This window comes from Phyllostomus discolor, chromosome 2 (genome assembly GCF_004126475.2).
Source record: "Phyllostomus discolor isolate MPI-MPIP mPhyDis1 chromosome 2, mPhyDis1.pri.v3, whole genome shotgun sequence".
NCBI lineage: Eukaryota > Metazoa > Chordata > Mammalia > Chiroptera > Phyllostomidae > Phyllostomus > Phyllostomus discolor.
In genome coordinates, this window is record NC_040904.2 from 136,117,934 (window position 1) to 136,143,972 (window position 26,039).

A 26,039-nucleotide genomic window follows, 5' to 3' on the forward strand; every position below is an offset into this window, starting at 1 on the left:
TATAAAGAAAATAATCACTTTTAATGTTCATAAGAAATAAATGATATAACTTTAGAAAACCAAAAACTGTTTTCTGAAATTTCATTTTATGTTTATGAAAAAACTTCAGACCTTATAAAATTCTCCATTAGATTTATATCTTATCATGAAGTCCAAACTGTAACCAAATTGCTCAGGAAAAAAAGAGTACATGAATCACCTCTTAAAACATCTGAAAACAACTTGTGGAAGAAGGAGAGAGTGGATGAAATGTAAACAAATGTCCAAGTGGGTCAGCTACTCAATGAAGCTACATGCTCAATTGTCAATACTGTCAATGATGATCTTAAATAAGTCAGTGAAGCATACTTAGTTTTTCCTCTCTTAAGTACCAAATTCAACATTGTTGTGAACAAAATTATAGTACATGAATCTAGTACATGAATCTAAGTTCATAAGCAATAAGAGAACATTCAGCAGCATTACTTTATGCACTTTTTAAGATTAATCTTATCCTATTACATCAAAAGTTCATTTCATTATATTTTAGTGACTTAAATATATAATAAAATTTTCAGCTGATAAAAAAGGTGGGAATGCTAATTCAAAAAATGTCATGCAGCTCTTACTGCCATCATAAAATGTCAGGCATGATTAAAGATAGTTTATTTACATGACTGCCCAGGAAAATTATGAACCATGAAGGATAAGAATCATGCTTCCATTATTTATTTAATTATGCCAAATAATACTTCATATCCTGTTGGTGTTTAAAATAATCTATTGATTGAATTAAATTCATACAGAACAGTGTGGATATAGAACCTCAATTAAAAGATGTTATTTAAATTGAAAAAAAAAATCAGTTACAGAAGCTCCAGCTAATGATTAGAATATAATGACAAGTAAAACAGAACAGGAAAACTTAGGAGTGAACTGAAATATAAACTGGCCTATGTGAATTCTGTGTCTCATGTTAAAAAATCTAAAGTATTAGCCAAGGGGACACTAAAATTTCAATTAAGAAAGTAGAAGAAAATGAACGTGAATACTGCTAATTTGGAATTTTGTTAACCTTACATTTTAGTTCTAAGTTTTAGTTCATAAATTCCTATTAACCACATATATGAATGTATTAAAAGAAGCCATTCTCTTCTAAAACGTGAAGGATATTTAACAGCTGCCTAAATGATCCTTTTACAAAAACTCCTGCATGTAAGCGTAATTCTCAAGGCCAAAGTTGAACAAGTTTGTCTTGGGAACAAAACTAAAAAGAGAGAACACAAAAGTAATAAAGAAAAGAGTTATTACAAAGTCAAGCAATGTTTGTTTAGGACATCACTCATCTCCATCATCTGCCTGATTTAAAATTTTATTATAAAAGAGGTCTAACTGCTGTACATATTTTCCCACTAGGAAGAGATACTTACTGGATTTAAGTACTTTTTTCTTAAATTTAATTTTTAAATTCATGTACTCTTGTCCTTTAGCCTTTAGAACTCCCAAGAATATCCCTAAAGTCTGTAGAAACCACAAGGAAGATTCTAAGAGAGTACAAAGAGCAGAGCTTGCTCTGATTCAAGCCATGAAAGTCATCTTCGTTTCAATTAATTTACTTTGCCTTTATGAACTTGAGAGTCTTTCAAGGAGGTTGACATTTCACTCATCTGAAAAAGCTTGGAATGTGACAGGGGAAAGGGAGGAGAAGTAAATCAATGGGGTTAGCAATTTTCCAGATGCAATGTATTTTTCTTCTCTTCTTTTCCACCAGAAGTTTTAGAGAGAGGCTTCTGACATTTTAATTCCCTATGCAAAACCACAGTAGCAAAAATGCTTATGGATTATATGTTGAAAACCAAATACACACACGCACACAAATGTGCACTTGCACGTGCACATGAAGTAAGTATAAATTCCAGTTCATTGCTCCTTTAACAGAATACATTTTAGTGCATTTATTAGATGTTTGTGTGTACAATTTAATCAACACGATTTTAATTTAAGAGTAACAACAGGTATTGTAACTTTCTTTTCTTTCTTGTGTGTGATAACTAAGACACTGAATCCATGCTGGCTTTTTCACCAAAAAGATAACATTTATAAAAACTGTTCTCACAACTGTATTTTAAATCACACCGGAATATTTCAGTTATCACCTTTAGCCACATGGTTTCAGGGAACTATGTCCAAATATTTCATACAAATGCTGGTCATTTTAAAAGAGTTCTTTTTCCATGGGACAAAAATTCACTGAAACATCTAGAGGTGAAGTAATCTTTGAGACCTGAAGATAAATTCTCGTCAACAGGGCATATGCCCATTTTGCCGTGGAGTCAGAGAGGGAGAAATGGCATTTACCTCCCTGAAACGCCCTGCTTCAATATTTACCTGACAGCTTCGGTATCTTGACATTTTCCCCAGTGCATTTCTTCCTTTATCAGGTATTATTTTACAATAAGGGATTTCTTGTTATACAGAACTAACATAAATCAATCTATAACAGAGGAGTTTGTTTAATACATTTATTCTTTTAAGAAGTTGCATGATCGTATTTCATCGACTTGTACAATAGAAAAAAATACTACTAAAACAGAGTTTGTGGAGACTGGTGCATGGTAAACCTATTTAGTCTTCAGAGGTTCATTCTTAGATTTTAATGTTAAATAATAACAACTATTCATTTAAGCTGGTCTCACTGTATATCCTGACCGTTAGCAATTCCACACACAGCAGCTTATTGTGGTATCCTTTAAATATGAGAAATAAGAATGTTTTACTTTTCCACTTAAAGAAAAATAAGAGTACTGTATGTTACATGGCCCATGAAATATTGGCAGTGTGCTCCTTGGCTTTCATTCGAAGGACTGCGATACTGGAAGACCGCCTTTCAAACTCTGGCTTTGTTTCAAATGCATGTCCATTGGTAGCCCCCGTAAGAAGAGAGTCAGTGAAAAAATTGTTGAGGGGCACGTGGCTGAACTGGTTCTGGTGGTTTGAAAACCCTGTGTAACTGGAATCTGTCCGAGGCGAGTGAGAATAAGGTGTCATACAGGAGGAGGTGTCACGTGGTACCATGCATGAAGTGACCACAGAACCACCACTCGCATTTCCTGCCCACAAATTGTTCTGAATCTGGAATATATAAAACGACAAATATTACATTTACGCATTCTCACTTTTGTTACACTATATTTACTAAATTTTTAAACTATTCATTGTTTGCTCCTGTTGGGTGGTCTATAATTACATTCTGAGTATGTAAAGCAATTACTGAAATATAATTATTTGAAAAACCCACATACTTAACCACATAAAATACTCTCAAAACATGTCAATCCCTTTTTATAGTCATAATTTTTTAAAACGAAATCTGGAAAATTTAGTCATGATCCATGACCAATTCATGTGCTTAGAACAGCGGTTTAAAAGATGGTTTTCAATTTAAATATAGTTTTCATATTTCTAAACAAATGATACAATTTCATTTTTCTAAGTTCTATATTGGACTCAGTGTGGCAGTTTTTGTTGGAAATGATTGCTGACATTAGGTTGTTTGCTTTGTAGACATTTTTGATCAAACTCATTATGGAAAGTGAGTGCCCTTTCAGTGCTTGTTATTTCCTATCGTCTCAAGTACATGGCTCCATGAATATGAGTAATACACACATATATGAAACATTTATTCTATGATTTACATATGATATAGTGAGGTTACAATAGAAGGATTATATGTTAGGTCTTTAAAACATTACTGTTAATGATGGAAGCAACTGAAACAAATATTTTAATATTAGCAAAAATATATGGGTATAATGTAAGTACTACATAACAAACATGACATATAAAATTGAAAACTAGGCCCCTAGCTGGCATAGCTCAGTGGATTGAGCACGAGCTGCAAAGCAAAGCATCACAGGTTTGATTCCAAGTCAGGGCACATGCCTGGGTTGCAGGCCACGGCCCCCAGCAACCGCACATTGATGTTTCTCTCTCTCTTTCTCCCTCCCTTCCCTCTCTAAAAAATAAATAAATAAAATCTTAAAAAAATTGAAAACTGGGTTATCATTTGTGCCCAAGAAATTCATATGTCACATCGTTATATCTCTACAGAAAACAATTAGTGCAATATTATCAAAAACCCCACAAAGTTCTCTAAAGTTACTAGCATGTAAAAAAAGAACTGAGAATTTGTGGAATATGAATTTTAAATAGAAATTATCTTAGACCAGATATTTAAACAAGGATAGAAACAACAATTACATGTATTACTGGGAAGCACAAAGAAAATCATGACAAACGGGAGGAACTGAAAGAAGAAGGAAAGTGTTGCACTGGTATAGCAAAGCAGAGAAATGCAGCCTTAGAAGATGAAATTTTAAAAATGTATGCCTTTTGCAATATTATTACAGTAGATTTGAAGTGGAACACAGCAGCATATACATATTTATTGCATCTGGCTTTTTAAAAAAATCATGATAATTACAATAGAATTATCGATTACTTCAACACTTACACTAATTTTTTTAATATTTATTTTTACACAAAGATTCCAGTCTACTACACATAGCCTTTCGTGTACCTTACAACACCCAAGCTTAAATTGTACTTTTAAAAACAACTTATTTCCAATTAAAAGTAGGACATATGTTAGTTACTCTTCTAGATCACACTGGTAGAGATGTTATTCTGTCACTCAAGGAAGAACCACTTAACCTGTTTCAAAACATAAGAGAAAATCTGAACATCTAATTTCATCTCTTAGGTGGGGCTTCAGCAATTGGCAAGATGTTCATTTGAGTATTATTTTAGTAATTTCTTTATATGAATATTATATAAGCTGCTTTAAATATGTTAAATCCATTGAGATATACCTATACATATGCCTATTTATAGATATAAATTGTATGCATATTTTATTAATCCTTAAATTATCATGCTCTGTGTTGTTTTAATTTTGGCTCACTCTACTCTATGTATCCTATTTTAGCCAAAATTTATAATGACGGGCGGCAGTGACTGCTGAGTTATGCATCTCAAACCAACAGGAGGGGCTGTTGATGTCATTACTCTGTCAGACTAGCTCTTCTAACTTGATTTGGGTGATTTTCCTCTGACATTCAATCAAACATTGTTCTCCACTGAAAAAACCCACAGTCACATGTCTGAAAAAAGGGCTTTCAGGAAATGAAAGTGAACTTGCTTGCTTATTTTGAAAAAATAAGTGAAAGGCAAACTAGTGGTTCAGAAAAATTATTTACATTTTATGTTTGTTAAAGGACTTCTCAATTTATTTAGAATTCATTATTAAAGTCATCTACTTATATTCCAAATGCTTAGAAATACATGTATCAACTAGGTGAAAAGGGAAAATAAGGAAGGTAAAGGCAAGGAGGGTAATCTACGAATATAAATTAAGAAAGTATTTTCTCCCTAAAAGAATTAACATTAACCCACTTATAAGCTGAAAATAAATTCTCCAGTTTCTAAGACATGGGAAAAATGTTATTATTTTGATCAAACTTCTTATCTGTACATGATAAGGCAAGTTTAATGTGTTATTTTTGGTGAAAGAATTTCTAACATATAGAAATATTACCTGAACAGAACAAATTGGTAAAGCAAGTTACTGTAGTAATACTTTAGTTAGACTTGGGAAGATACCCACACATTCCCATGGGTAGAAATATTGTCACAAATTTTTACTGATATGTTCTGTTTCCAAGATCTCTGTCTCCCCTCATATACCTCATGTGTTACTTTCATTTTAAAATTTGTGGTATGTCTTCATTTCACTTTAGGGATCTAGTTGGTTTTTATATCAAAAGTTGTATGTAAATCACAAACATAATATCCCCAGTGAATTGAGGTTATTCTTCTTCTAAAGCTCATTTCCTCTGGATGTTTGAGCATCTAGATTACAATCAAGAAATAAAGAACAAACTGGCAGTGACCAGCAGGGATGGAGGTGGGGATAACAGGGGGAAAAGGGGGAAGGATCATCAAAGAACATGTATAAAGGACCATAGACAAAGCCAAAGGGGGTTAGGATTGAGGGTGGGAGGTTGGGGTCAGTGGGGCAGGGGAAAGCAGAGGGGGGAAAATGGAGACAACTGTACTTGAATAACGAAAGAAAAGAAAAGAAAAGAAAAGAAAAGGAAGGAAGGAAGGAAGGAAGGAAGGAAGGAAGGAAGGAAGGAAGGAAGGAAGGAAGGAAAGGAGGGAGGAGGGGAGGGAGAGAGGAAGAGAGAAAGAGAGAGAGGAAGAGAGAGGAAGGAAGGAAGGGAGGGAGGGAGGGAGGGAGGGAAAATATGAGGCTCATGATAGCTTATGATTATCAATTAATTACCATGTGTCAGGCATTATATTAAATGCTTTATAAAGACTTCTAATCATTTTAGTGCACTAGGTGTGAGCTTTCATTATCCCCATTTTGTAGAATGTACACTTATAGCACAAACTTTGAAATCTTACCCAAGATTGTATAACTACAATGGTGATCAAATCTGAACCTAGGGAACCTTAAGTACTACAATGATATAAAAATTATCCTTATGAGTTAAAATTGCTTATTTACTTATTCATAGTAATAACACTGGGGGGGTTATTAGGCTCCACCCTCTGAAAGCAAAATTTGCACTCATTGCTCAAACTGTTTCTTCATCCTCAGGCCTAACACAACACATAACATGCCCTTAATACAAATTTATTAAGTGATTGAGAAATCTCTAAAAACGTGAAATTTGGATTGATCCAGCTTACAGATGTAATAAAACTTTTATGAACAATATATGCTAATATATCTAAATTTTGTTTTATAATTTGAACTCTAGACTCATCATACCATATTTATTATCTTAACAGAAATCATGAAAACTACATGCCTGGACATTGCTGACTATATCTCCCTGGGTAGATTTTTTTTCTCTATTAAATATTTATTCTCCATCATGGATGCATCTTCTTAGAGATTCTGGTTCATTAAGCATAGAGTATGGCTCAGGGGCTCTATATTAAAATAATAGCTATGATAATAATACACACATGGAATTCTGAAAATCACCAGGAATTAGGAAACACAGTTAAAGCCCAGCTTCTTTCCATATACAAAAACCTCTCCTATACTTTCAATTATGTTCACTTCCACTGACAAGAAGCTCACCTGTTTAAAAAGAAAATCCCATCCTTTTTTGGAGAACTGTGTAAAAAAGCGAGCTGTTATCATCTTCTTCTACCTATCACTTCCATTTCTCTTCCTCAAAATGACACAGAATACGTAGGTCTTTCTCAAATGTGGAAATCTTCAAATACCATAGGCAGTTATTACACAGTTGCAAATCTCTCTTCTTTAAGCATTCCTCATGTGCAGGGGTCCAGGCCGCTCGTTCCAGCCACATTCCTCAGGAGTGCTGGAGGGGGCCAACACCCTTCAAATCACCCTCCTGGACTCCAGCACGGACAACAGAATGTCATATTCTAGATGTCATCTGAACGCTGTAGGGGAAACCTGGCAGGTATCATCTTTGTTCCAGATTACCTACTTCTGTTAACATGTAAAGGCAGTATTTAACAACAAAGTTGTTTGATCTTGTGGTTTACTAAATTTGTTATCAAGGTGGGCCCATTCTACATTTCCTCCATAACTCCCCCAATTGTATCCTTATATAAGGCATCCTTCTAAAACTATGTGCTAGATCTACAAGTGATATTGTCTAAAATTGTGTGAAAAGCAAAGCCATACAAAAATCTCACTCTGATTCATTAAAAGAATTATTATAGTTTCTGTTAAATTTTGAGATAAAAGAATGCATATTTTTTTTCTATAGGATTGCTACTATTTTGCACTATTTCACAGACACCTACAATGGCAGTGCCCAGCACCAAATAAATTTTGTTTATTTTGGGGTGTTTCTATTGTTTTCTAACTGTATAATAGTCAAAGGCTTTACAACCAGGAACAATGTTATTAAAAATCTTTCTTTCATGTGTACTAAAAAAAGAGAGACTGCCTGCCTTTACCCTTTTTCTTCTTTGTGTTTTAAAAGGAGTGGAGAATCTAAAAACCCATGTTTTAACGCGCTTTGCAACATTTTTCAAAGTTCTAGGGGTATGTTCAAAGCACTGTCTGAGGAACTCAGCCAATTGCCTCCCATTAGCATGAACAGAAGTTCTGCTGACTTCTATGCTGCGCTTTGAACATTTATTTGCCCCTTACTGTTTTCCTAATCAAATAAGAAGTTGAACAACAATAAAAAAAACAATAAAACATAAAAAAAAGAGAAGCTGACACAATTATCCCATGACTTTGAATTCGGGAAGAAAGTTAGCTTTTGTCTGATTCTTTCCAAACTAAAATCAAATTCATTTAAGATTCATTTTTCTTCTAAGAAATTAAAAGCTATAGATAAGAAGGAGAAGGTTCGTGTATATGTACTATTACATGTACATATAATATATATACATATTATATAATACACACACATTGAGAATTCTTCACTGTGGATATATATTTGTCATGAATTGAAGTAATATGGTAAACCATGAATATGGAAATCAGCTTTATCTAGAAACTTAATATAGATATAGTATTTGTATAACCAAAACTACAAAGAAAATGTTAGTATGCTAAATGCAGTATATACTTCAAATACATTTGCTGACTTTATTAGAGTAAGGAGTTTTTCATACCTTTTAAAAACCTACTGATAAAAACATAAGTTTGCTAAACTCTTCCTTAGTTTTATAGTAGCATGATGTATAAAAAATTAAATAGTTTCATGATAGCATTATATATTCTATATATTAATGTTAGGGTTATATAGAAGATACTGGCCTATGGAATTTGATCTGGGTTTAATAGAGATACTTATAAACATGAAAACATATGAGTAACAACAATTCCTTAATTTTAAAGCACCTCTAAAGCCAACTAAATAATGTTTATCCAGTAAAAAAATTTTATCTAACCCCAGTCCTTCTCTTTATATAGACCACTCTACCTGCCACTAATGTTTGTATGTACACACACACCACATATATACATCATGCTACTATACACACGCTGCTCTCACATCATATGTCCACATGCTTCCCTGTTAAAGGTTGATTTAAAAAGACAAATCAGGGATTCACAAAGAAGCGTTCATGATGATATTATAGCAATAGCTTATTTGCATTCAAATCCAAAAGTTGACTCTAGTTTTTCACCTTTACAGAATGATCACATTTATTGACTATTATGCATATTATTCACTACTTACTATATAGATTTATTAACACATTACACAATATAATTTACCAGATTTTTATATAGTCTCTTTAAAAAATGTAAACATCAATTTTTACAAAAGCAGCTCAATTTTTTAAGAGACCATTACACTGTTTACTAGCCTATCCCTTCCTTTAAAATGTAGAGTGGTAAAATATTAATAAGAATCACATGCTTAGTAACTTGCAGATATTTTTAGCTGTTGACTATCTTTAGGTCCCATTAACTTTCAAGTCACTACATCAGTAGGCTGCTGGCAGGGAGAAAGAATTAAGTGGTTTACTAAAATGAGAGTTTGCTCCCAGTGAATAGCACACACTGAGGCTTTGTCCATCTGGGGAAAAGTCCCAACTAAACTAAAATAATTCACAGTGAAAAGGTCAATCAAGCATGGGCAGGCACTACCTGAGCTAGAAATGAGGGTGTATTTTCATCAGTGACTACTTATTAATGTGACTTACCAAAGAAAAGTTAAGATAATATATAAAAATTTTTTGAATTAATTTACATTTCAAAAAATTCAAAAGAGTATCTTTTAAACATATAGTATTATTAAACTGAAGTGATTTGAAATTAATTCATCTGAAAAAGATCACATATTAAACATTGATTACTACTTTGATTTTTAAAATAAAATTCCATCTTACAAATAGGTACAGAGATTTTAAACAAGGAAGAATGATTTTTCCATTAAAAAAACACTGTTAGATGTAACAGTTATATGAGACCTATAATCTGAGAAGACTGCATATGTCTCTTATTAGTCCAAAAATAAAGGCACCAAATTCCATAAGAAATGTTAATGTCCAGACATTTTCAGAATGACATCATATAAATTTGTTTAAATTTTGTATTATTCAAGTAATATTTGAAATATGCTCCAAGTCAAAGATATAAGAAACATTAAAGTCATTTTTTTATTTTCCTTTGATGCTGGATGTGTTTCTAAATTTTATAGTAACTGTAATTTAAAAATTTATAGGAAATTGTACCTTATATTACTTAAAATCAGACTTTTTAGATCAACTCACTTAAAGAGTGCATAAAATCATAGCACTAGTATTTGCTATTTGATTTATTGCAAGTTATATAAAGTATTTTCAAGTTATGTTTCACATTCCTTTTCATATATTTTGATACATACATAGTAGATACATACATGCCTGATTCATTTTTAATGACACATTTCCCCTACTAAAACTAAGTTCACAAAAAGAAACAAAGATTAAAATATAAAATAAGTTTCCTTGTGAATTAATAAAATGTAAATCAAATAGACAAATACTTCCATTTGCACAGAATATTTATAATCTTAGAAATCACCACTCGGTATCAAACATAAACTTTAAATTCATTCCTAAAATTTTGAGTAAGATTATAAATTATAGTCTTCTTGAATTTGTGTTAACAATAAAGTTGGAATGTCATTTTTGTGATTTTTAAATCAACTGTGCGTTCATACAATTTTTTTCTTCTGTTTTGATGCTCAATGATTTAGAATAAAAAAGAAAACCCATAGAAACATGAGGCTTAATAAATATGGTACAGATAAAAATCTGGATTCAAGTTTTTCATAAGGTTCACTAACCTTATTGTTATTCACTAACAATAATAGTGTGAACTGCAAGTTTTAACCCACAGGTCTGTCTGTTCTCATAGACTTCCCAGGCTTCGATGGCTTAATTTCCCCCTGGGTCTTCTCTATTCTCCTGTAAGGTAGTTTTCATATGTATAAGAAACATTGGCACTCTTCAATTACTTATTTTTACATTTTTTCTTATGTTTATTTTGGTAATCTACTCAACTTTTATATTTTCTTTCTTCTTAAGATATAAAATACTGAACACCAGAAATGAACGCAAAATAATATTGAATGTAAACTATAACTAAAAAAATTAAAAAGAAAATTTTAAATATACAAAATACTTATGACAAATTTAGTTAAATTCAATATTTTAACAGTGGCCACCTAAAAAAAGCAAAAAAAATTAGCAAAGTTATAATTACTGTGTAAAGTCACTGGATCACAGTAAATTTGAATATTATATTTTTTTAAAAAATAAGTCTATTTTCATAATCTAAAACATGAATGCACTTTACTTCTTTTACTTCTCTAAAAGAAGTAAATATCAAGTGAATATCTCTTTACTTTACCTCTTTAAAGTGTATGTATTTCAGCAAATAAAAGTTATTCACCAATTGTGTCCAGCTATACCTTCAGCTAATTAATATTGACAAAATCTGCCTCATGCTACACATAATTTATTTTAATATATACACATATATAAAATATTATTCATACATATGTATAGAAAACTTGCATATATTTAATACATTTCATTACATAAAACTTTATCAATTATAAAAACTATATTTATTTGAATAATAATAGACTGTCACATCATATTCCTAGTATGATTTTAAATATTTGTCTTTCCAAGCAGTGGTAAATTATACAACATCCGTATGACCTGTGGACCTAATGATGCTAATATTTCTGTCCCTCCATTCAAAAGGGAAGTTTCACTGCATAATTAATTGCATGACCATCTCATTGGGTTCATAGACATGAGAATCTTCTTTCATAATACAACAAGCACAGCTATATTACTAACACTTTTCAAAGATTTTGTTTTTTTATTTGAAATATTTGGGAAAAATGGAAATAATGATAAAATTGTAAGGCTTTCTCCAAAGGCAAAAACCACTCCAGATGCCAAATTACTAGACCAAGGTTGTTGGAGGAGACAGGTTTCTTATTTCTTAATTGATTTAGTAAATGTATACTTTAAAATTAGTACAGAAACTGGCCATAGAAGAAGGACGGGGTAAACAATGTCTTCATAATTGCTGTATTGTTGCTTTGTCACTTCCTTTTAAAATTGCATATTTACAATGTTTGAATCAGAATTTGTTAAGCTAGAAATATCATACAAGCTTAATTTGTGTTTTAAATTACAACAGTGATTATAAATTGTCTATAACTAGAATCCAGTTCGTGGTATGTTCCAACTCCAAGTGGCATGTGTTTATAAGGTAATCAATTCAACAACAGAAAGCGAGATACCGTGCACGCAGGTTTGTAATTTGGTAAACATAGATCTAGTTATGATTCTCACTGTGTACTAAGTAAAACCTCATTAAACATTTTGGTAGAAAAAACTTCAACCCCTTTTCTGAACTTTTTCATGATAACATTTTTTTTTCATGAGAAAATAATTTTGGTAGATAAAGAATATACTCAAACTTTCCTAAAGTTAACATACCTGGTTATCTTAATTTAAAGAAGAAAGCATATTATCTGAATTCAGGGTTTCCCTAGATCCCTAAATAGTACATTTACTCACAGATTGAATTTATTAAGAGAACGTTCAAACCACTTAGATAGCTTTCTGTTGTAGAAAAAATGACTAATGGTTATCATAGAATGGTCACTAGTTATTGAACACTCATTATGTACTAGGCACTGTCCTAAGTAATTTGCACGCATTATTTTGCTAAATTCTCACAAACATCATATGAACTCCTATCCCAGTTTATGAATGAGGAGAAACATTCACAGAAGTTAACTCATTTGCCAAAGATCTAAAACCTACGAAGTGGCATACACAGAATTGGAACCCAATTCTCTCCGTGAGGTCCATAGTCATACGTTAACTCCTGACCTTTATCAAGTCTTAGGATTTAGCTCAGCAGGCTGTTTGGAAATCAACCCAATACTCTCAATGAGTAGGAGTAAAAAGCTTTATGATTCTACAAAATAAAGAATCTGAAGATTAAGGAAGTAAAGACACTTATCTACCATTACCAGCTAGTAAATTATCACGGTAATGCACAGGTAGTCCAAAGCAAATCTAAGGGCATAAAATTAGAGTTCTTTGTAAGAATGAAGGCTGGTATAATCCCCCAGAAAGTTTTATACCTTAACAAAATATTTTATTCTCCAAAATAATTATTTTAAAAACATTTTGGTTTTGATAAATTAGAAGCAAATTAGAATCTAATGTCAAAAGATGCTTTCTTGCTTTCTCAACTCAAGGGCAAAGGTCTTTTTGGTTTACTGTGTTTCATTTGCATCAAGAAATGTTTATAGAATTTGATACAAATAAATATCACATAGTTTGTAATCTGTCCACAAAGCAGGAGATTTTGTCTGGATCATTTGTGTAACTCCCATGCATAAAACAGTACTACACATACTCTATTTATTGAATAAAATACAAATAACTTTGGAAGAAAAAAAGGGTTCTTCAGAATCGTTCTAGTCTGTTTCTTTTAGCAGACGAGGAAGGAAATTGATGATCAAAAAGGAAAAGCTAACTGGTTAAGACCACAGGGCTAGTTAATAGCAGAGATTCAGAAATCAACTGTTTTATTAAAAACTGATGAATTTTAGGTTTATAACATACTCCTTAATAAGTACTGAAGTGAATCAGTACTTTCTTCACATCTGTCTATTCAGTGTTTATACCAGGGTTGGCAAAAGTAGGTTTATAGTTGTGAATTTATTCTTGTATTATTACTTATAAGATATTATTTGTATTATATCTGTAAACCTACTTTTGTCCACCCCTGTATAATCTGATTAATACTGTTATGATACAAAGGTGAGAACTGAGTCATTCTTTTAAATACTTTATAGACTAAATGAGGCAGCAGACTTTGTACACGGCCCATCACAACGTCAGTGAAGACAGCGGTGCTGACTACAGGTGGGTTGAGAAGAGGCTTCATGGAGGAAAAGGGGGTTAGTTGAGGGGGAGGGAATTCAAGATAGAGGGAACAGATTTAGCACAAGCAACAAGACAGTTTAAAATGTGATCAATCAAGTAGTTTAATTTACATACACTGTAGTGTTATTGAATGGCAACTGATATTGTAAACTAAAAATAAAAGACTTAAAAAAAATACTGTTTTTCAGTACTACCTTGAAGTATTTTCTACTGACATCACACCACTCACTTTATTATTATTTGCTTGCTATCAAATATGAGTAAGCTGAAAAACAATAAATAAAAATAGTCTTAAAGTGTCTACATTTTTAAATGCTTTATATTATTACTTTATAAATTTAGAAATTAAAGCGTTTTTGCTTTCCAAAGTAACTTGATGTTTTAGAGTCAAGATTTAACTATTTCATTGTTGAATGATACACTACGGAGATAATGTAACATAAAGTGCCCTGGACTCCTGAACTCAGAAATCCTGGGCTTGCATTCAATGAGTTAATGGCTGTAAAAAGAAAGCCTGGCTTAAAATAAGTCCTCAGTTGGTACTTATTATTTTTACTGTTATGGATGTTCTTGCTGTAGTGCAATGAAGACCAGTAGGAACAAAGTATTTAGAACATGTTAGAAAATATTAATACTATTCACAAGTAAACCTAATACATGTTATAGATATATACCTTTATGCTAAGTAAAATTATTATCCAAAATGAGCAAGCTTGAGGAGATAATTTTCTAAGCCATCTATGTTTTTCATGTATTTCTGAGATACTTTTGCTTTCCTGCCAAATTGCTAATTCTTTATTTCTGTTCTGCCTCCGACATTTGCTAGTTTCCAATTAGATTAAAACCTTTTTCTATAATTAGTAATTTTGGCTTCTATAATTCTGTTTTGATTTCTATTTTTTCCATTATACATTTCTATTTTCAAACCACATGATAAAAAAAACCAGTTTCCCTTAGGTTGAAGTTTACAGGCAAGGTCTTGTCATAATTTTTTTAAAGCAAACAAAAAAATAAACCACATATTTTTAAATTAAAACAAAATGCCCCCTGACATTCTCCAATACCTACAGTGGGGAGTGAGAGACATGTGATTTCAGAATTTTGGGCAACCAAACATTAAGTGATTTACCAATATAGAAAAGAACTATGGATTTTACAGTATCGATTTTTGTTTTTGTTGAGAGATTGCACTGTCAAAATAACTTCAACATATGATCTGCATGCTTCCATATTTAAATTATGGGGTGATATAACCAATGTATATAAATTACGGAGAAGCCACAAGGAGAATTAGTGTGAAATTCCCATGATTTGTGAGGGGAAATTTTAAATTAGTCCTTTGCTGGAGTGAAAAATGCTGTCAAATGTATAATTTGTATCATTTCCCTTCCTGTTTGAGCTTTCACCTCATTCTGCTAATTGTTAATATCTAAAGCTATGCAAACATGACATCATAGCAAGATAATCTTAGTAAAAAGGGTAACTAGTAAGAGTGTATTCAGTTATAATAAGCCATTATAAAGAGATAAAGTGGGGCCCCACGTTGTTATGAATGTTTCATGCTATACTAAAGATGAAAGAGGGGTTAGAGATAAGGCAACCGAAAAAGAAACAGAGGAGTAAAAAACAGGCAGAAAGGGGGTTTACAAGAAAAGGAATGAAGACTGAAATAACAAGGTGCAAAACAAGATAGAGTCAAGTGTTGTGACAGAGTCGAGTGTTGTGGGATAAACTCATCACACTATTTACAGTCCATTCAAAAAGAGTTCATAATTTATTACTTAACATTTCTAAAGTCATTATAGTCAACTTGTTCAAAATTATATAATGTATATTGTATGTTCATGATTTTTTATTGGTATTTCACGGGTTATGACTACATTATCTTTTCCCCTGAAGTAAACTGCTGACTTGAATAATGCAGCTTAAACCGTATGCTTCTGTAGTATTAACTTGTTAATTCAAACATTTGTGCTGGGACAGTCTGTTTTGAGGGTTAAGATCTTGCACTTGGTAGCTAAAGTGCCTCGTGTCCAATCCAGGCTTCGCCACTAGTGAAAGTGAGTAAATACCTCACCTTTCTGTGCCTCAGTTTCCACACATGTGACATGGGGATAATTAATAATGTATAAGGTTGCTGTGAAGATTAAGTGAGTTAATATACACAACCTGCTTAGAACAACACCTAAGAGAGTAAGGGCTGTTAAGCCTGTTAACAACTAGGAAAACACTGCAGTGCCTGATCCCAAGGAGCGTATAGCCTGCAGGGGAAGGAACCTCATAGCACTCTGCTTAGACCTCACCTGGAACACTCAAAAATATTTGGGGAGTAAATTTCATTGGCCCTATCACACTAAGCAACCAGGAATGTATACATGCCTTCAAACAGGAGAATAAATAAACCAACTACTTTAAGATGAATTTTTTAAAGTAAGAGAAGCAAGATTGTACTTGAGGCAGGCATGGCATTTATTCAGAAGAGGCCCCTAAGGTTTGGTCTCCTAGCAAACAGCAGCATCAAGGCTGAGCCCACAGCAGCCCCTATAGACTGTCCTGTAAGGAACTACCTGTGTGATCACAGACCATTCCTTCCGGTACCTGGGTCTGGTTTCCCAGCTTCTAAAATGAAGTAGAACAAGGTGATCTCTAAGGATTTTTTGTTCACATACAACATTACATGAGTAAGTCTGGTGAATTTATCTGGAGAAGTGAAGGTCTCAAGATAGGTGTTTAAGGGTCGAAAAGGCATCAGAAGCCAAAAATAGAACAAAAATAAAGAACTAAATTCACACTAACAGAGTATGAATTTATAGTTGAAGAAAATGGATACCTTAAGTTTGGGACTGAGATGATTTTGTTACCGAACTGTCAAGGTATTCCATAGACATAGATGTTACATGTTTGTTATCAAAGTGGTGTCTCACAATGCGTAGCACTGGACAATGAGGAACTAAATACTAAATAGCAGGTGGCTTGTTCCTTATAATATGTGCCCCTAGTCATGTACCAAATATAGCTATCAATAATTCAGTATTAGGAAAAAGCAATGTTCACTTAGAAAAATGAAAATATATTTTATTTACATATATTAAAAAGTATGAAAAAGAAAAATCTCTAAATTAAAAGGAAAATAAGAAGAAAAAAGAATTTCTATTCTTTGAAATGAGAGTTCCCATTATAAAAGCATGTGTTTTTTTAACATGATAAATATTACAATTATGACCACTACTAATTCTATATACATTTTAAGAAACAAAGGGTTAAATGTTTCCTTCAAACAGTGAGAAACTTCAAAGCTGAAAAGACAGCATAGAAAAGACATTATTTTTGAGTGGAATAAAGGTTTCATATACTATATTTTATACTAAGTTATGTATGGGTGAGTCATAAAACATTAGCCATAAAGACAAACAATTGTGCCAATTTTTAATACATTTTTTAAAAGTTAACAAGGGAAGTAATTCTGAATAATTAAAACGTAGAGTAATTGACAAATATATGCTATTGAAGGATGCTACTTCAGTTGTTGCAGTGCATAACAAGGAAGAGAGCCTAAAATATTTTTAAAAGAATGGCTCTGAAAGAAAACAATAACAAAATAAATATTTTAGTAAAATAAAAATCTAACAAGCATGAAAAAATTCTGGAGTTTAAAATTTTTATTCCTAACTATTAGAGATAATAAAGCCCATACAAGCCCGTTTAAGAGTAGACACACCACACCATTTTTCTAGATCAGTATTGCATGCAGTTTTCCATACCTGTGGGTAGCTGTCAGTCCTGGGCAAAACCGATATATCATAGGTGGCCGCAAAATGGCTTTTAGCTTGTTGTATTTGGCCATAACGTTCTCTCTTCCTCCACTTGGCCCTTCGATTTTGAAACCAAACCTAATTTTTTAAAGAAGTAGAATTTTAGCTAAAGAACACTTGATAGTACTAATGGGATGTTAAAATACTTCAAATCAGAAAGGTAAATCAGATCAATATAATTACTAATAAAAGAAATTTCATTATCAGAAAAGGATCCACAAATTCAACTTTCTATTTTATCTTGATGGAAGTGGTATGTACATGAGACAGTATAAATTAATATAGAGATAAGATACTTTCAAAACAATTATTTAATATATCTGAGCCTCTGTTTTATCATTTGTGAAAAATAAAAAGAAATTAAGATTATATGATCATGAAGACCGTACATTCCAAATTATCATAGATAGTCCTCCTCTCAAAGAATGCTGCAAATCTGAAAATATTCATGACTTTTTAGTTTGGGGTTATGCATATAATGTTAACCCAGCCAATTTATAAACAAATGAATATCTGGGTCTGTCAAAACAATGATTTTTAAAGCATTTCACAAAGTGAACCCTCTTCTTGATTGTAACCATACTAAGATACCCTTAGAAAAATTTAAACACAAAGATTACATCTAAAACATAGAGCATCAGCAGAAATATCACATGATGACTTAGAAACAGATAATATTATGGTCATGTATAATACTGAGCATGATAAAGACAAACAGTAAAATGGAATCATCTGAAGTTAAATTACAGTTTTAAAATATATAAATGTGCTTATTATACAAATTATACCACATTTGTATATTCTTCCTTTGTAGAAAGTTCTCAGCAATCTTCAAAATCATTTCTCCAATTTAAAGGACTTACAGGTAGTATACATAATTTAAAAAAATAGACAAGATAGAGCCAAGTGTGAAGAAAGCCTGTGAGTTAATGGGGCCTATAGAGACTCACCAGGCTCTCGTTCTAATTTCTCTACTTACATACTAATATTTATCATAACAACTATCTTCCATAAAGGGTTAAATAGTCACTAATTCATACTTACAGCTCTCCAGAATCTTCATTTTAATATTTTAATGCATTAAAAGAAGATACAGAAAGTTACCTTCAATATATATAAATTATTTCTGAGTAGTCATTTCACAAGCAGCTTCCAAGAAGCTCTTTAGCCTTTACAGAACTATGTGCAGAATATATAATGTTTAGGAAAGAAGCTGGAAATCCAATATAAAAAATGCAAATTGTAAAAAGCCACTCCTTAAAATTACTCAATATGTTTACTCTTTTTCAAATTCAATTGTAATCCCACAAAAACATATAATATTCAGTTTAACATGTTAGCATATATGGCAAATTTAAGATGGCACTCAAAGAGTTTTCATCACTTAAAACAAAAGAAAGAGAGCTACATATTCAGTATTCTTACTTAGAACACTGGTGGCAAATGTGCATTATGCATTATGCCCAAGCTCAAGAACACATAAACAACCCAACCAAACAAAACATACTTCCGTGCTGTCTCCACAGATAGGCACCAAGGGCATACTAAGGAAATTTAGTAGTGAGTTTTTTTTTTTCACTGAGAAAAAAGACCTGACACTCTCCTTAAAATGGAAGCCAATTACCACTCTGATGTGAAAAGCAGGAAAGAAAATAACCTGAGTAAATTAGGTTCAGGTTGGCTCTCTGTGCATGTCCTTAGACAAAAATTAATCTGGACTTGATGAAATGTTAAGGCGAAAACATGTATTTTGCACAGCTGATGCCTCTGTAAGCAAGCATATTTCTGTATGGTTACAAGCATATCCAATTTAAATATATGAACACAAGACAAAAAAGAACACATGCCAGGCTCCAGTTAACACTTGACAACTCTGAAATTTTCCATTAGCATCAACTTTCTATATATTTACTTCCTGAACTAAGATAACATAACCATTTGTCTCTACAACTGAAGAAAAAACCTGCTGCTTATTATTCCTGCACCACCAGATGTTGTGTTTAATGATGTGAAGGCCTTACAATGGCTTAATCTTCAGAAGAAATACTGTTACCCCACTAAGAGCACATCTTTTCATGCTTTCATTCATTTCTCTATTCTAGTAGTGCATGGGAACTGCAAAATTCAACAGTTTCCTATTTAGAGCAGTAAAGATATGCCAAAGAAAAAGGCCATTCTCCCAAATTACTGTTATTTGGAACCTAATAAAATATAGTGTAAGAATATCAACTCTAATAAAAATAAAATATGCCTAATGGGATATTTTACCCACCATATTCTTTTCTTTTCAAATGATTAAAAATTTAGTTTATTGAATCATCCAATTTGATAATTTAAATACAACTTATAAATGTAATTGAGTATGTATTATTAAGATCATTATTCCCATTACCTTTGCAAAAAACACACAAGTTATATCGAGTTAAAATATTAAAATGGAATGCATAAGTGGACATAACTAAGGTTAGAAAATTCTAAATGAGTTAGTTATATGACCTTTCTTTAATTATGTATAGTAAAATAGGTTTCATATACAGAACAATTGGAAATTGTGGGATTGTTTCATTTTTTCTTTATTATTACTTTAACCTCAATAAAATTATAGATTTATGGACCATTATTTTTTAAGAAACTTATCAACACCTAGTGTATAACCTTTAAAAAAACATCAGTAGCTTATAAAAAAGAAAAGCAAAATAAAATACATGCTTATTAATCAGATAACTATGAGTCTGTTTTTGCCCTTTAAAATTAATTTTTGAAATCAGAGCTATGTTAAGATATTCTGTTACTTTTAAATAATTGATGTTTTTATGTCCATGTAATATAACTCAAGTATTCTTTTGTTTCATGTTATGTGAATTGTTAAATTCTTTGCAAGTAAAAAGAAATCTTAGTATAACTACATGTGTACATTACATTGCTCCACATCTTCAAATAGTTCCTTTATGGCAAAATGCAAATACTGAATTATTCTAACACTGTCCTCCCCCACACCACCCCCACCCCCTCCAAGGCCTTCATATGGCTCCTACCTGGACCCTAGCCTCAGTGAGCTCTGTCCTCAGAGCAAGCTGTTCTCTGACGTACACATCTGGGTAATGGGTTTTCTGAAAGACCTTCTCCAGCTCCTCCAGCTGCAAGCTGGTGAAGGTGGTTCGGTGTCTCCGCTTCTTACTGCTGGATACATTGCTGTCACATTTATCCCCAAGTTCATCCAGTTCTCCCTTCTCTTGCATCCCTTTCACTGGAGACATCCGGAGACTGTTACAGTTGTCCATCGCTCTGTTTAGTTCGGTGTGAAGAGGCTGTCCTTCTACTTTAGTGATCCCATAGTTCACTGTACCCAGGAGGAAAACAACAGCGCTCAGCATTGCAAAGCATTTTGATGAAAGAATTAAGATGAAGTAATTTAGAGCATCAGGAAAGCGGTTTGCAAGTGATTTATTTTGCCAGTATTAATTAAAATCATCACATTATGTACAATTATTAATCCACTTTAGGCAGGTTTAAGGCCATTTAAAAATGTCTCCATGAAACTCATGTAATTTGCCAAAATTCACAGTTCTACATGGCTAATGCAATATTTATGCACATAACTTATAATTGAGGCAGTCAAATTAAAAGATGTTCTAGATTAGAATATCCTAAGTGAGCATAATTTTTAAAATTGAACCCAATTTACTATAAGTTGTACATTTATTCAGTGTGGACAAAATTAATCTACTTATATGGCCCAAGAAAGAATTTCAATTTTAAATAATATCTGTAAGCCAAAATCCAAACTCTTCCAAAGTTATCTTCGTTCTCTACACAAAACCTGTAGATTTCCAATATGGTATTGTTTCTACTATATTTTAACATTTCAACTGTATATTCATACCTGCATTTAATTTTTTCAAAAAGTCATTTAAATTTACAAATGAATTTTATATCAGCTTCTGAAAGTGTTTCCTATAGAAAAGAAGACAAATAGACTTCTTCAGCTTAAAAACTTATTTGCAGTTCTTTCTAAATATGCCATATTTATTCTTAACTTATGAAATGTTTTAACACAGAAATCTTAATTTTATCCTCTGGTAAAGCACAGAAATTAAAACACCTATTAAAAGCTTACAATGAATATCATCTGGCATTCTGTTTGGGGATGTTTTAATTTCAGTGATTTCCTCCAGATCTGATTTCATGCTTGGGGTACGATATAAAACAAAACTATATGCCTCACACGCACACACATACACACACACTCAATTAACGCACATAATGAAATGGGAGGCATTAAAAAATAAGTAAAGTCAACCTAGCCAGAACAATAATTTCCAATGAACTGTCATGGTTTTTTTGGTTTTGTCTGTTCTTAAATGATATATCATAACGTATTTTTACAACTGCTTTGATCATTATGCAGACATTGAACTTTCATACCGAAGTAGCTGAAACGCTGAGGAGCTTTTGTGAAAGATGGAAAGTAAAACTAAATATAAAGAAGAGCCATCACCGATTAACAATACGGTTTTGTCTCCGCGGACAGAGTTAAATGGGGGAACTTCGGTAATTAGAGATGGGGGAGGGGAAGCAGTGCGCGAAACTACGGGCATCTCAGGAGAGAGACAGGAACTCCGAAATTTAGCGGACTGCTGCTGGGCTGCTCTTACTTCTCTCACATCGGGATTAGTCCTCGTAGGGTGATGTTCGTTTACAAGTTGACAAAGCATCAAAACCCACCTATTTCTTTTCTTATTTTGAATTCCCGACAGTTTAAAATATGATGACTGAGTTCTATCCAGCAGTGAACATTACAAAATCATTTAAAAAAAAAATCCTGTCCATTCAAATAACTTTACGTATGCACCTAAGAATTCCAAAAATCTAAAGACACGACAGTCTAAAAATACACCCGGAAAGCCAAACATTTAGTGTATTGAAATAAAAATCAATTGCTTGCATCTTTCTAAACAAATAACTGAAACGATTTAACTAATTTCCTCTGTCGTTTTCGTCTTTATTTTTGCTTTAACACTGAAAGTCAAAAGTACCTTGTAATGTTGAATAAAATAAGTAAAATATATCAGATACTTTTTTCAGCTCACTATGCACAAAATAGCATTTAGAAACGAGCTGCTATGAGCCAGTGCCTTGCCAGATTTTGAAACTCCGTTAAAACAGGGGGCAGGAGGCTTGTTGTAAATATTTCACACTTAATTCGTTTGTTATTTTAAAGTAACCCGCTCCTTACAGCTTAACTGTGGAATATATACAATGATAAGAAAAGTCCTCTTGGAATTGTAAACTTGCTTTAGCTGTCGCAATCTGAAAAAAAAAATAGGTTTGTATTGGGTTACAAGATAGAAAAGATGGTTTGTTTTGATAACATTTTGACTTTGAGAGATTTGGCCATTCAAAGTTGAAGGTTTCACCCAGAAGCATTCCGAAAGGCTTCCGAGGTGGCTTTTAATGTGAAGTCAGAAAACCAGACAATGCAGAATTCCAGAGTAAGTGAATCTATTGGGGATTCTTTGCCTGAAGCTATTTAAAGTGTCTTGTGTCCAAACTTTATGTGTTGTATTGCAAACCCAAAGAAGCAGGAATCACAAATTTACACAAGCTAATCTAGCAACCTTCCAATTTCACGAAGAAACCTATCGCTAAGTCTTGGAAAATGACAAAGGTTTTTCATCTAACGGAGTTCGGAGCTTTCTTATTCGTGACGACAGCGACGTCTTCTAACGAGCTGTGATCGATTTCAGCTCCTGCTGCCGGGGGCCGCGCGGCGAGCTCGCGGAGGAAGCGCCCTGTCTTGACTCAATTACGCTTTATTTACCGCCCTATCAGTTTACGCCTGGATGCTGGATAGAGGGACGCCGGGACCCGTAGGGGACTAGACTGAACAGCCTGAAGGCAACCGCGGGGAGGCAACTCGGTGCCGAATGCTCCCTTTGCCCTCCAAAGTCACTGCTAGCCAAAGCTCCGCTTCCTGAAACCGGCACTATTCCCCTGCCTTCCTCCGCCCTCCAGCTCCTCGCCCCGCTTTCTTTCCTCCCCTCCTTCCTTCTTCTCCGCCAGCCCGTCCCGACGGTTCCCCGCACTTCGGGTTTGCGGACGGGCTCCGGCCGCTCGGGCGGGGGCAGGCGACTCACCGCCGCTGTCCTGACAGGGAGAGGTCCTCTCCAGGCGCACGTGATGCTCCGCGCGGGGCAGGGGCCCGAAGGCCTGCACGCATTTGCCCGCCGAGGCTTTGCTGTAAAAGGACTCATTGTCCAGTGTCTGCATAACATGCTCCAACGCGCCTCCTGCGCCCATGTAAAAATCACTGTTTTTACTCGGCGGGCTCTTCAAGGCAAACTTCTCGCTCAGAAACTCCATACTCCTGGTAGCTGTCGCGGAGCTCCCGGGGCGCGGAGGCCGGAGCGCTCGGGGGGAGGGAAAGGGTGGGCGGGAGGAGGGAGGGCCGAGAGGAGGGAAGGGGAAGCTCGGGCTGCGCGCGGGGAGCTGCCCCGCTCCCAGCCCTTTAATGCGTCCCGGCTGGAAAGGGGCACCCGAAGTTGCTTTTATATCTTGAAACTCAGCTGGGCTCCTCGGGCAACCTCCCAGTTCTAATGAATATGAAAATAGGCAGGCGACTAACTCCACCCCGGGCCCCCCTCTGCCCCCACCCCACCCCACCCCACCTTCCCCCGCTTCCCCGGGCAGGGCGCTTCCAGGCCTAGGTTAGACAGACAGCCCCATTCCAGACAAATGCCAGGAAGGACGAGGCCCCGACACCCAGAAACATTGTCGCAGCGACAGTGGACTGGCATTTCGGAAGAGCTTGGTGAGATCGAAAAGCAGTTAACCCTCCACTCCCCACTCTCTGCTCCTTCCCTGCGCGCCCGCCCGCCCCGGCCCCCACCCCGCCCCCAGGCCGGCCACTTACTACCAGAAAAATTTAGAGGCGTCTTAAGAACTTTAAAGGAAGTACTGCTCTAAAGGGCTTTTATTTCATCCGTAAATCTTTTATGTGGAAGACCCACATTAATCCGAAGCCCTATAAACCAGATACATTGGCAGCTACTAACTGGTATGACAATGGTAGAGGGGCCGCTTCTGTTTCTAACGCGGAGGAGCTCGGTGACTCGGCGCTCAGAGCGCTTTGGAGCGCGAGACCTTTCCTTTCTTGCTGGAACGCAGCGGTGGGTGGACTTGGTGGCCCTGCGTGCGAGAGGGAAGCGGAGAAAGAGGCATGGAATCTGTTATACCAATACCATCCTATTTCTACACCTTCCTACCCAGGATTCCTCTTGGTCCAGGATTTTATCATTAGATCCAGATTCTTTTAAGAAAACTCGACAGGAAAAGTGCTTCCAAAGGGTCCTCAGTATAGGCTGGGGCGGGAGGGGGGCGCTTATTACACAAAGGTGTGTGTGAAAGAGGACGGCCTTCAGCGTTGTTTTTAAATACTCTTATTTTTACTCTTAAAGAAAGTCGGCGGAGTTACTTTAAAAAGCGCGTGCTGGGAGCAAGGGACACGCGCGGGGCTGGGCGCTGGAGAAAGGCGGTGTCCCTGCAGCTGGCAGGTCTGGGCCTCCGTTCCCGCCCGAGGGGATGGTAAGGAGGTACGGCAGCTGGCCGCTCAGTGAGGGCAGGGCGGCACTGCAGAGGTGAAAGATCCCTGCGTGGCTTCGGACTGACCCGGGCTTCCGAGGAGCCGGCGGCGCCAGAGGGAAATGCATTAAGGGCTTTAGGCACGAAAAGGCAGCCATTTGCAACAGGCCTCTAAAACTGGCAAATTTGGTGAAGTGCTCCCACAAGGTGGGGACCGAAGCTTGCACCTTCCAAGGGAAGCCTCTGCTCCTGGGTGTCTCGCAGAGCCCCCGCTGTGCCCGTCGCGTTTCCCCAGGCTAGCCTGACAACCATACTGCGACCTTAGGCACGTCGGGGAGCCCTGGCCCAACTATGGAGGGCATCTGGACATCCGAATGCGTTCGGAAATGTCCACCTTCTTCGGGGTCTTGGCTGACCCAAGACTCACTGACAGGCCCTCTTCGAGACCAGGACAGGCCGCAACTAGGGAGGAACAATTATACACTGCTGTGCACGCAGAGCTACTCTTAAGCGCTACCTCCGGAGGCCGGGCTGGCCCGAAACACCCAGACTGGGCCTGGTGGGAGCCAAGCTGGCGACCCGAAGCAGCATCCTCGCTTCTGCGGAGCTGGAACAGAAGCTCAGTTCACATGGTGCCGCTCTCAGAGTGGCCTTGAACGGGCAGTCAGG

General features: G+C 35.1%; 1 protein-coding gene across 1 annotated transcript; it reads right to left on the reverse strand.

The window, feature by feature from the left end:
* Positions 1 to 686: 686 nt before the first annotated feature.
* On the reverse strand, positions 687 to 24,413 carry ALX1 (ALX homeobox 1). Its single transcript, XM_028532309.2, has 4 exons — positions 23,927 to 24,413; positions 20,825 to 21,129; positions 17,739 to 17,867; positions 687 to 3,111 (listed from the first exon to the last, which is right to left on the reverse strand). Exons 1-4 carry the CDS (start codon positions 24,150 to 24,152, stop codon positions 2,791 to 2,793), a joined length of 981 nt encoding a protein of 326 aa, XP_028388110.1. The 5' UTR covers positions 24,153 to 24,413; the 3' UTR covers positions 687 to 2,790.
* Positions 24,414 to 26,039: the final 1,626 nt, after the last annotated feature.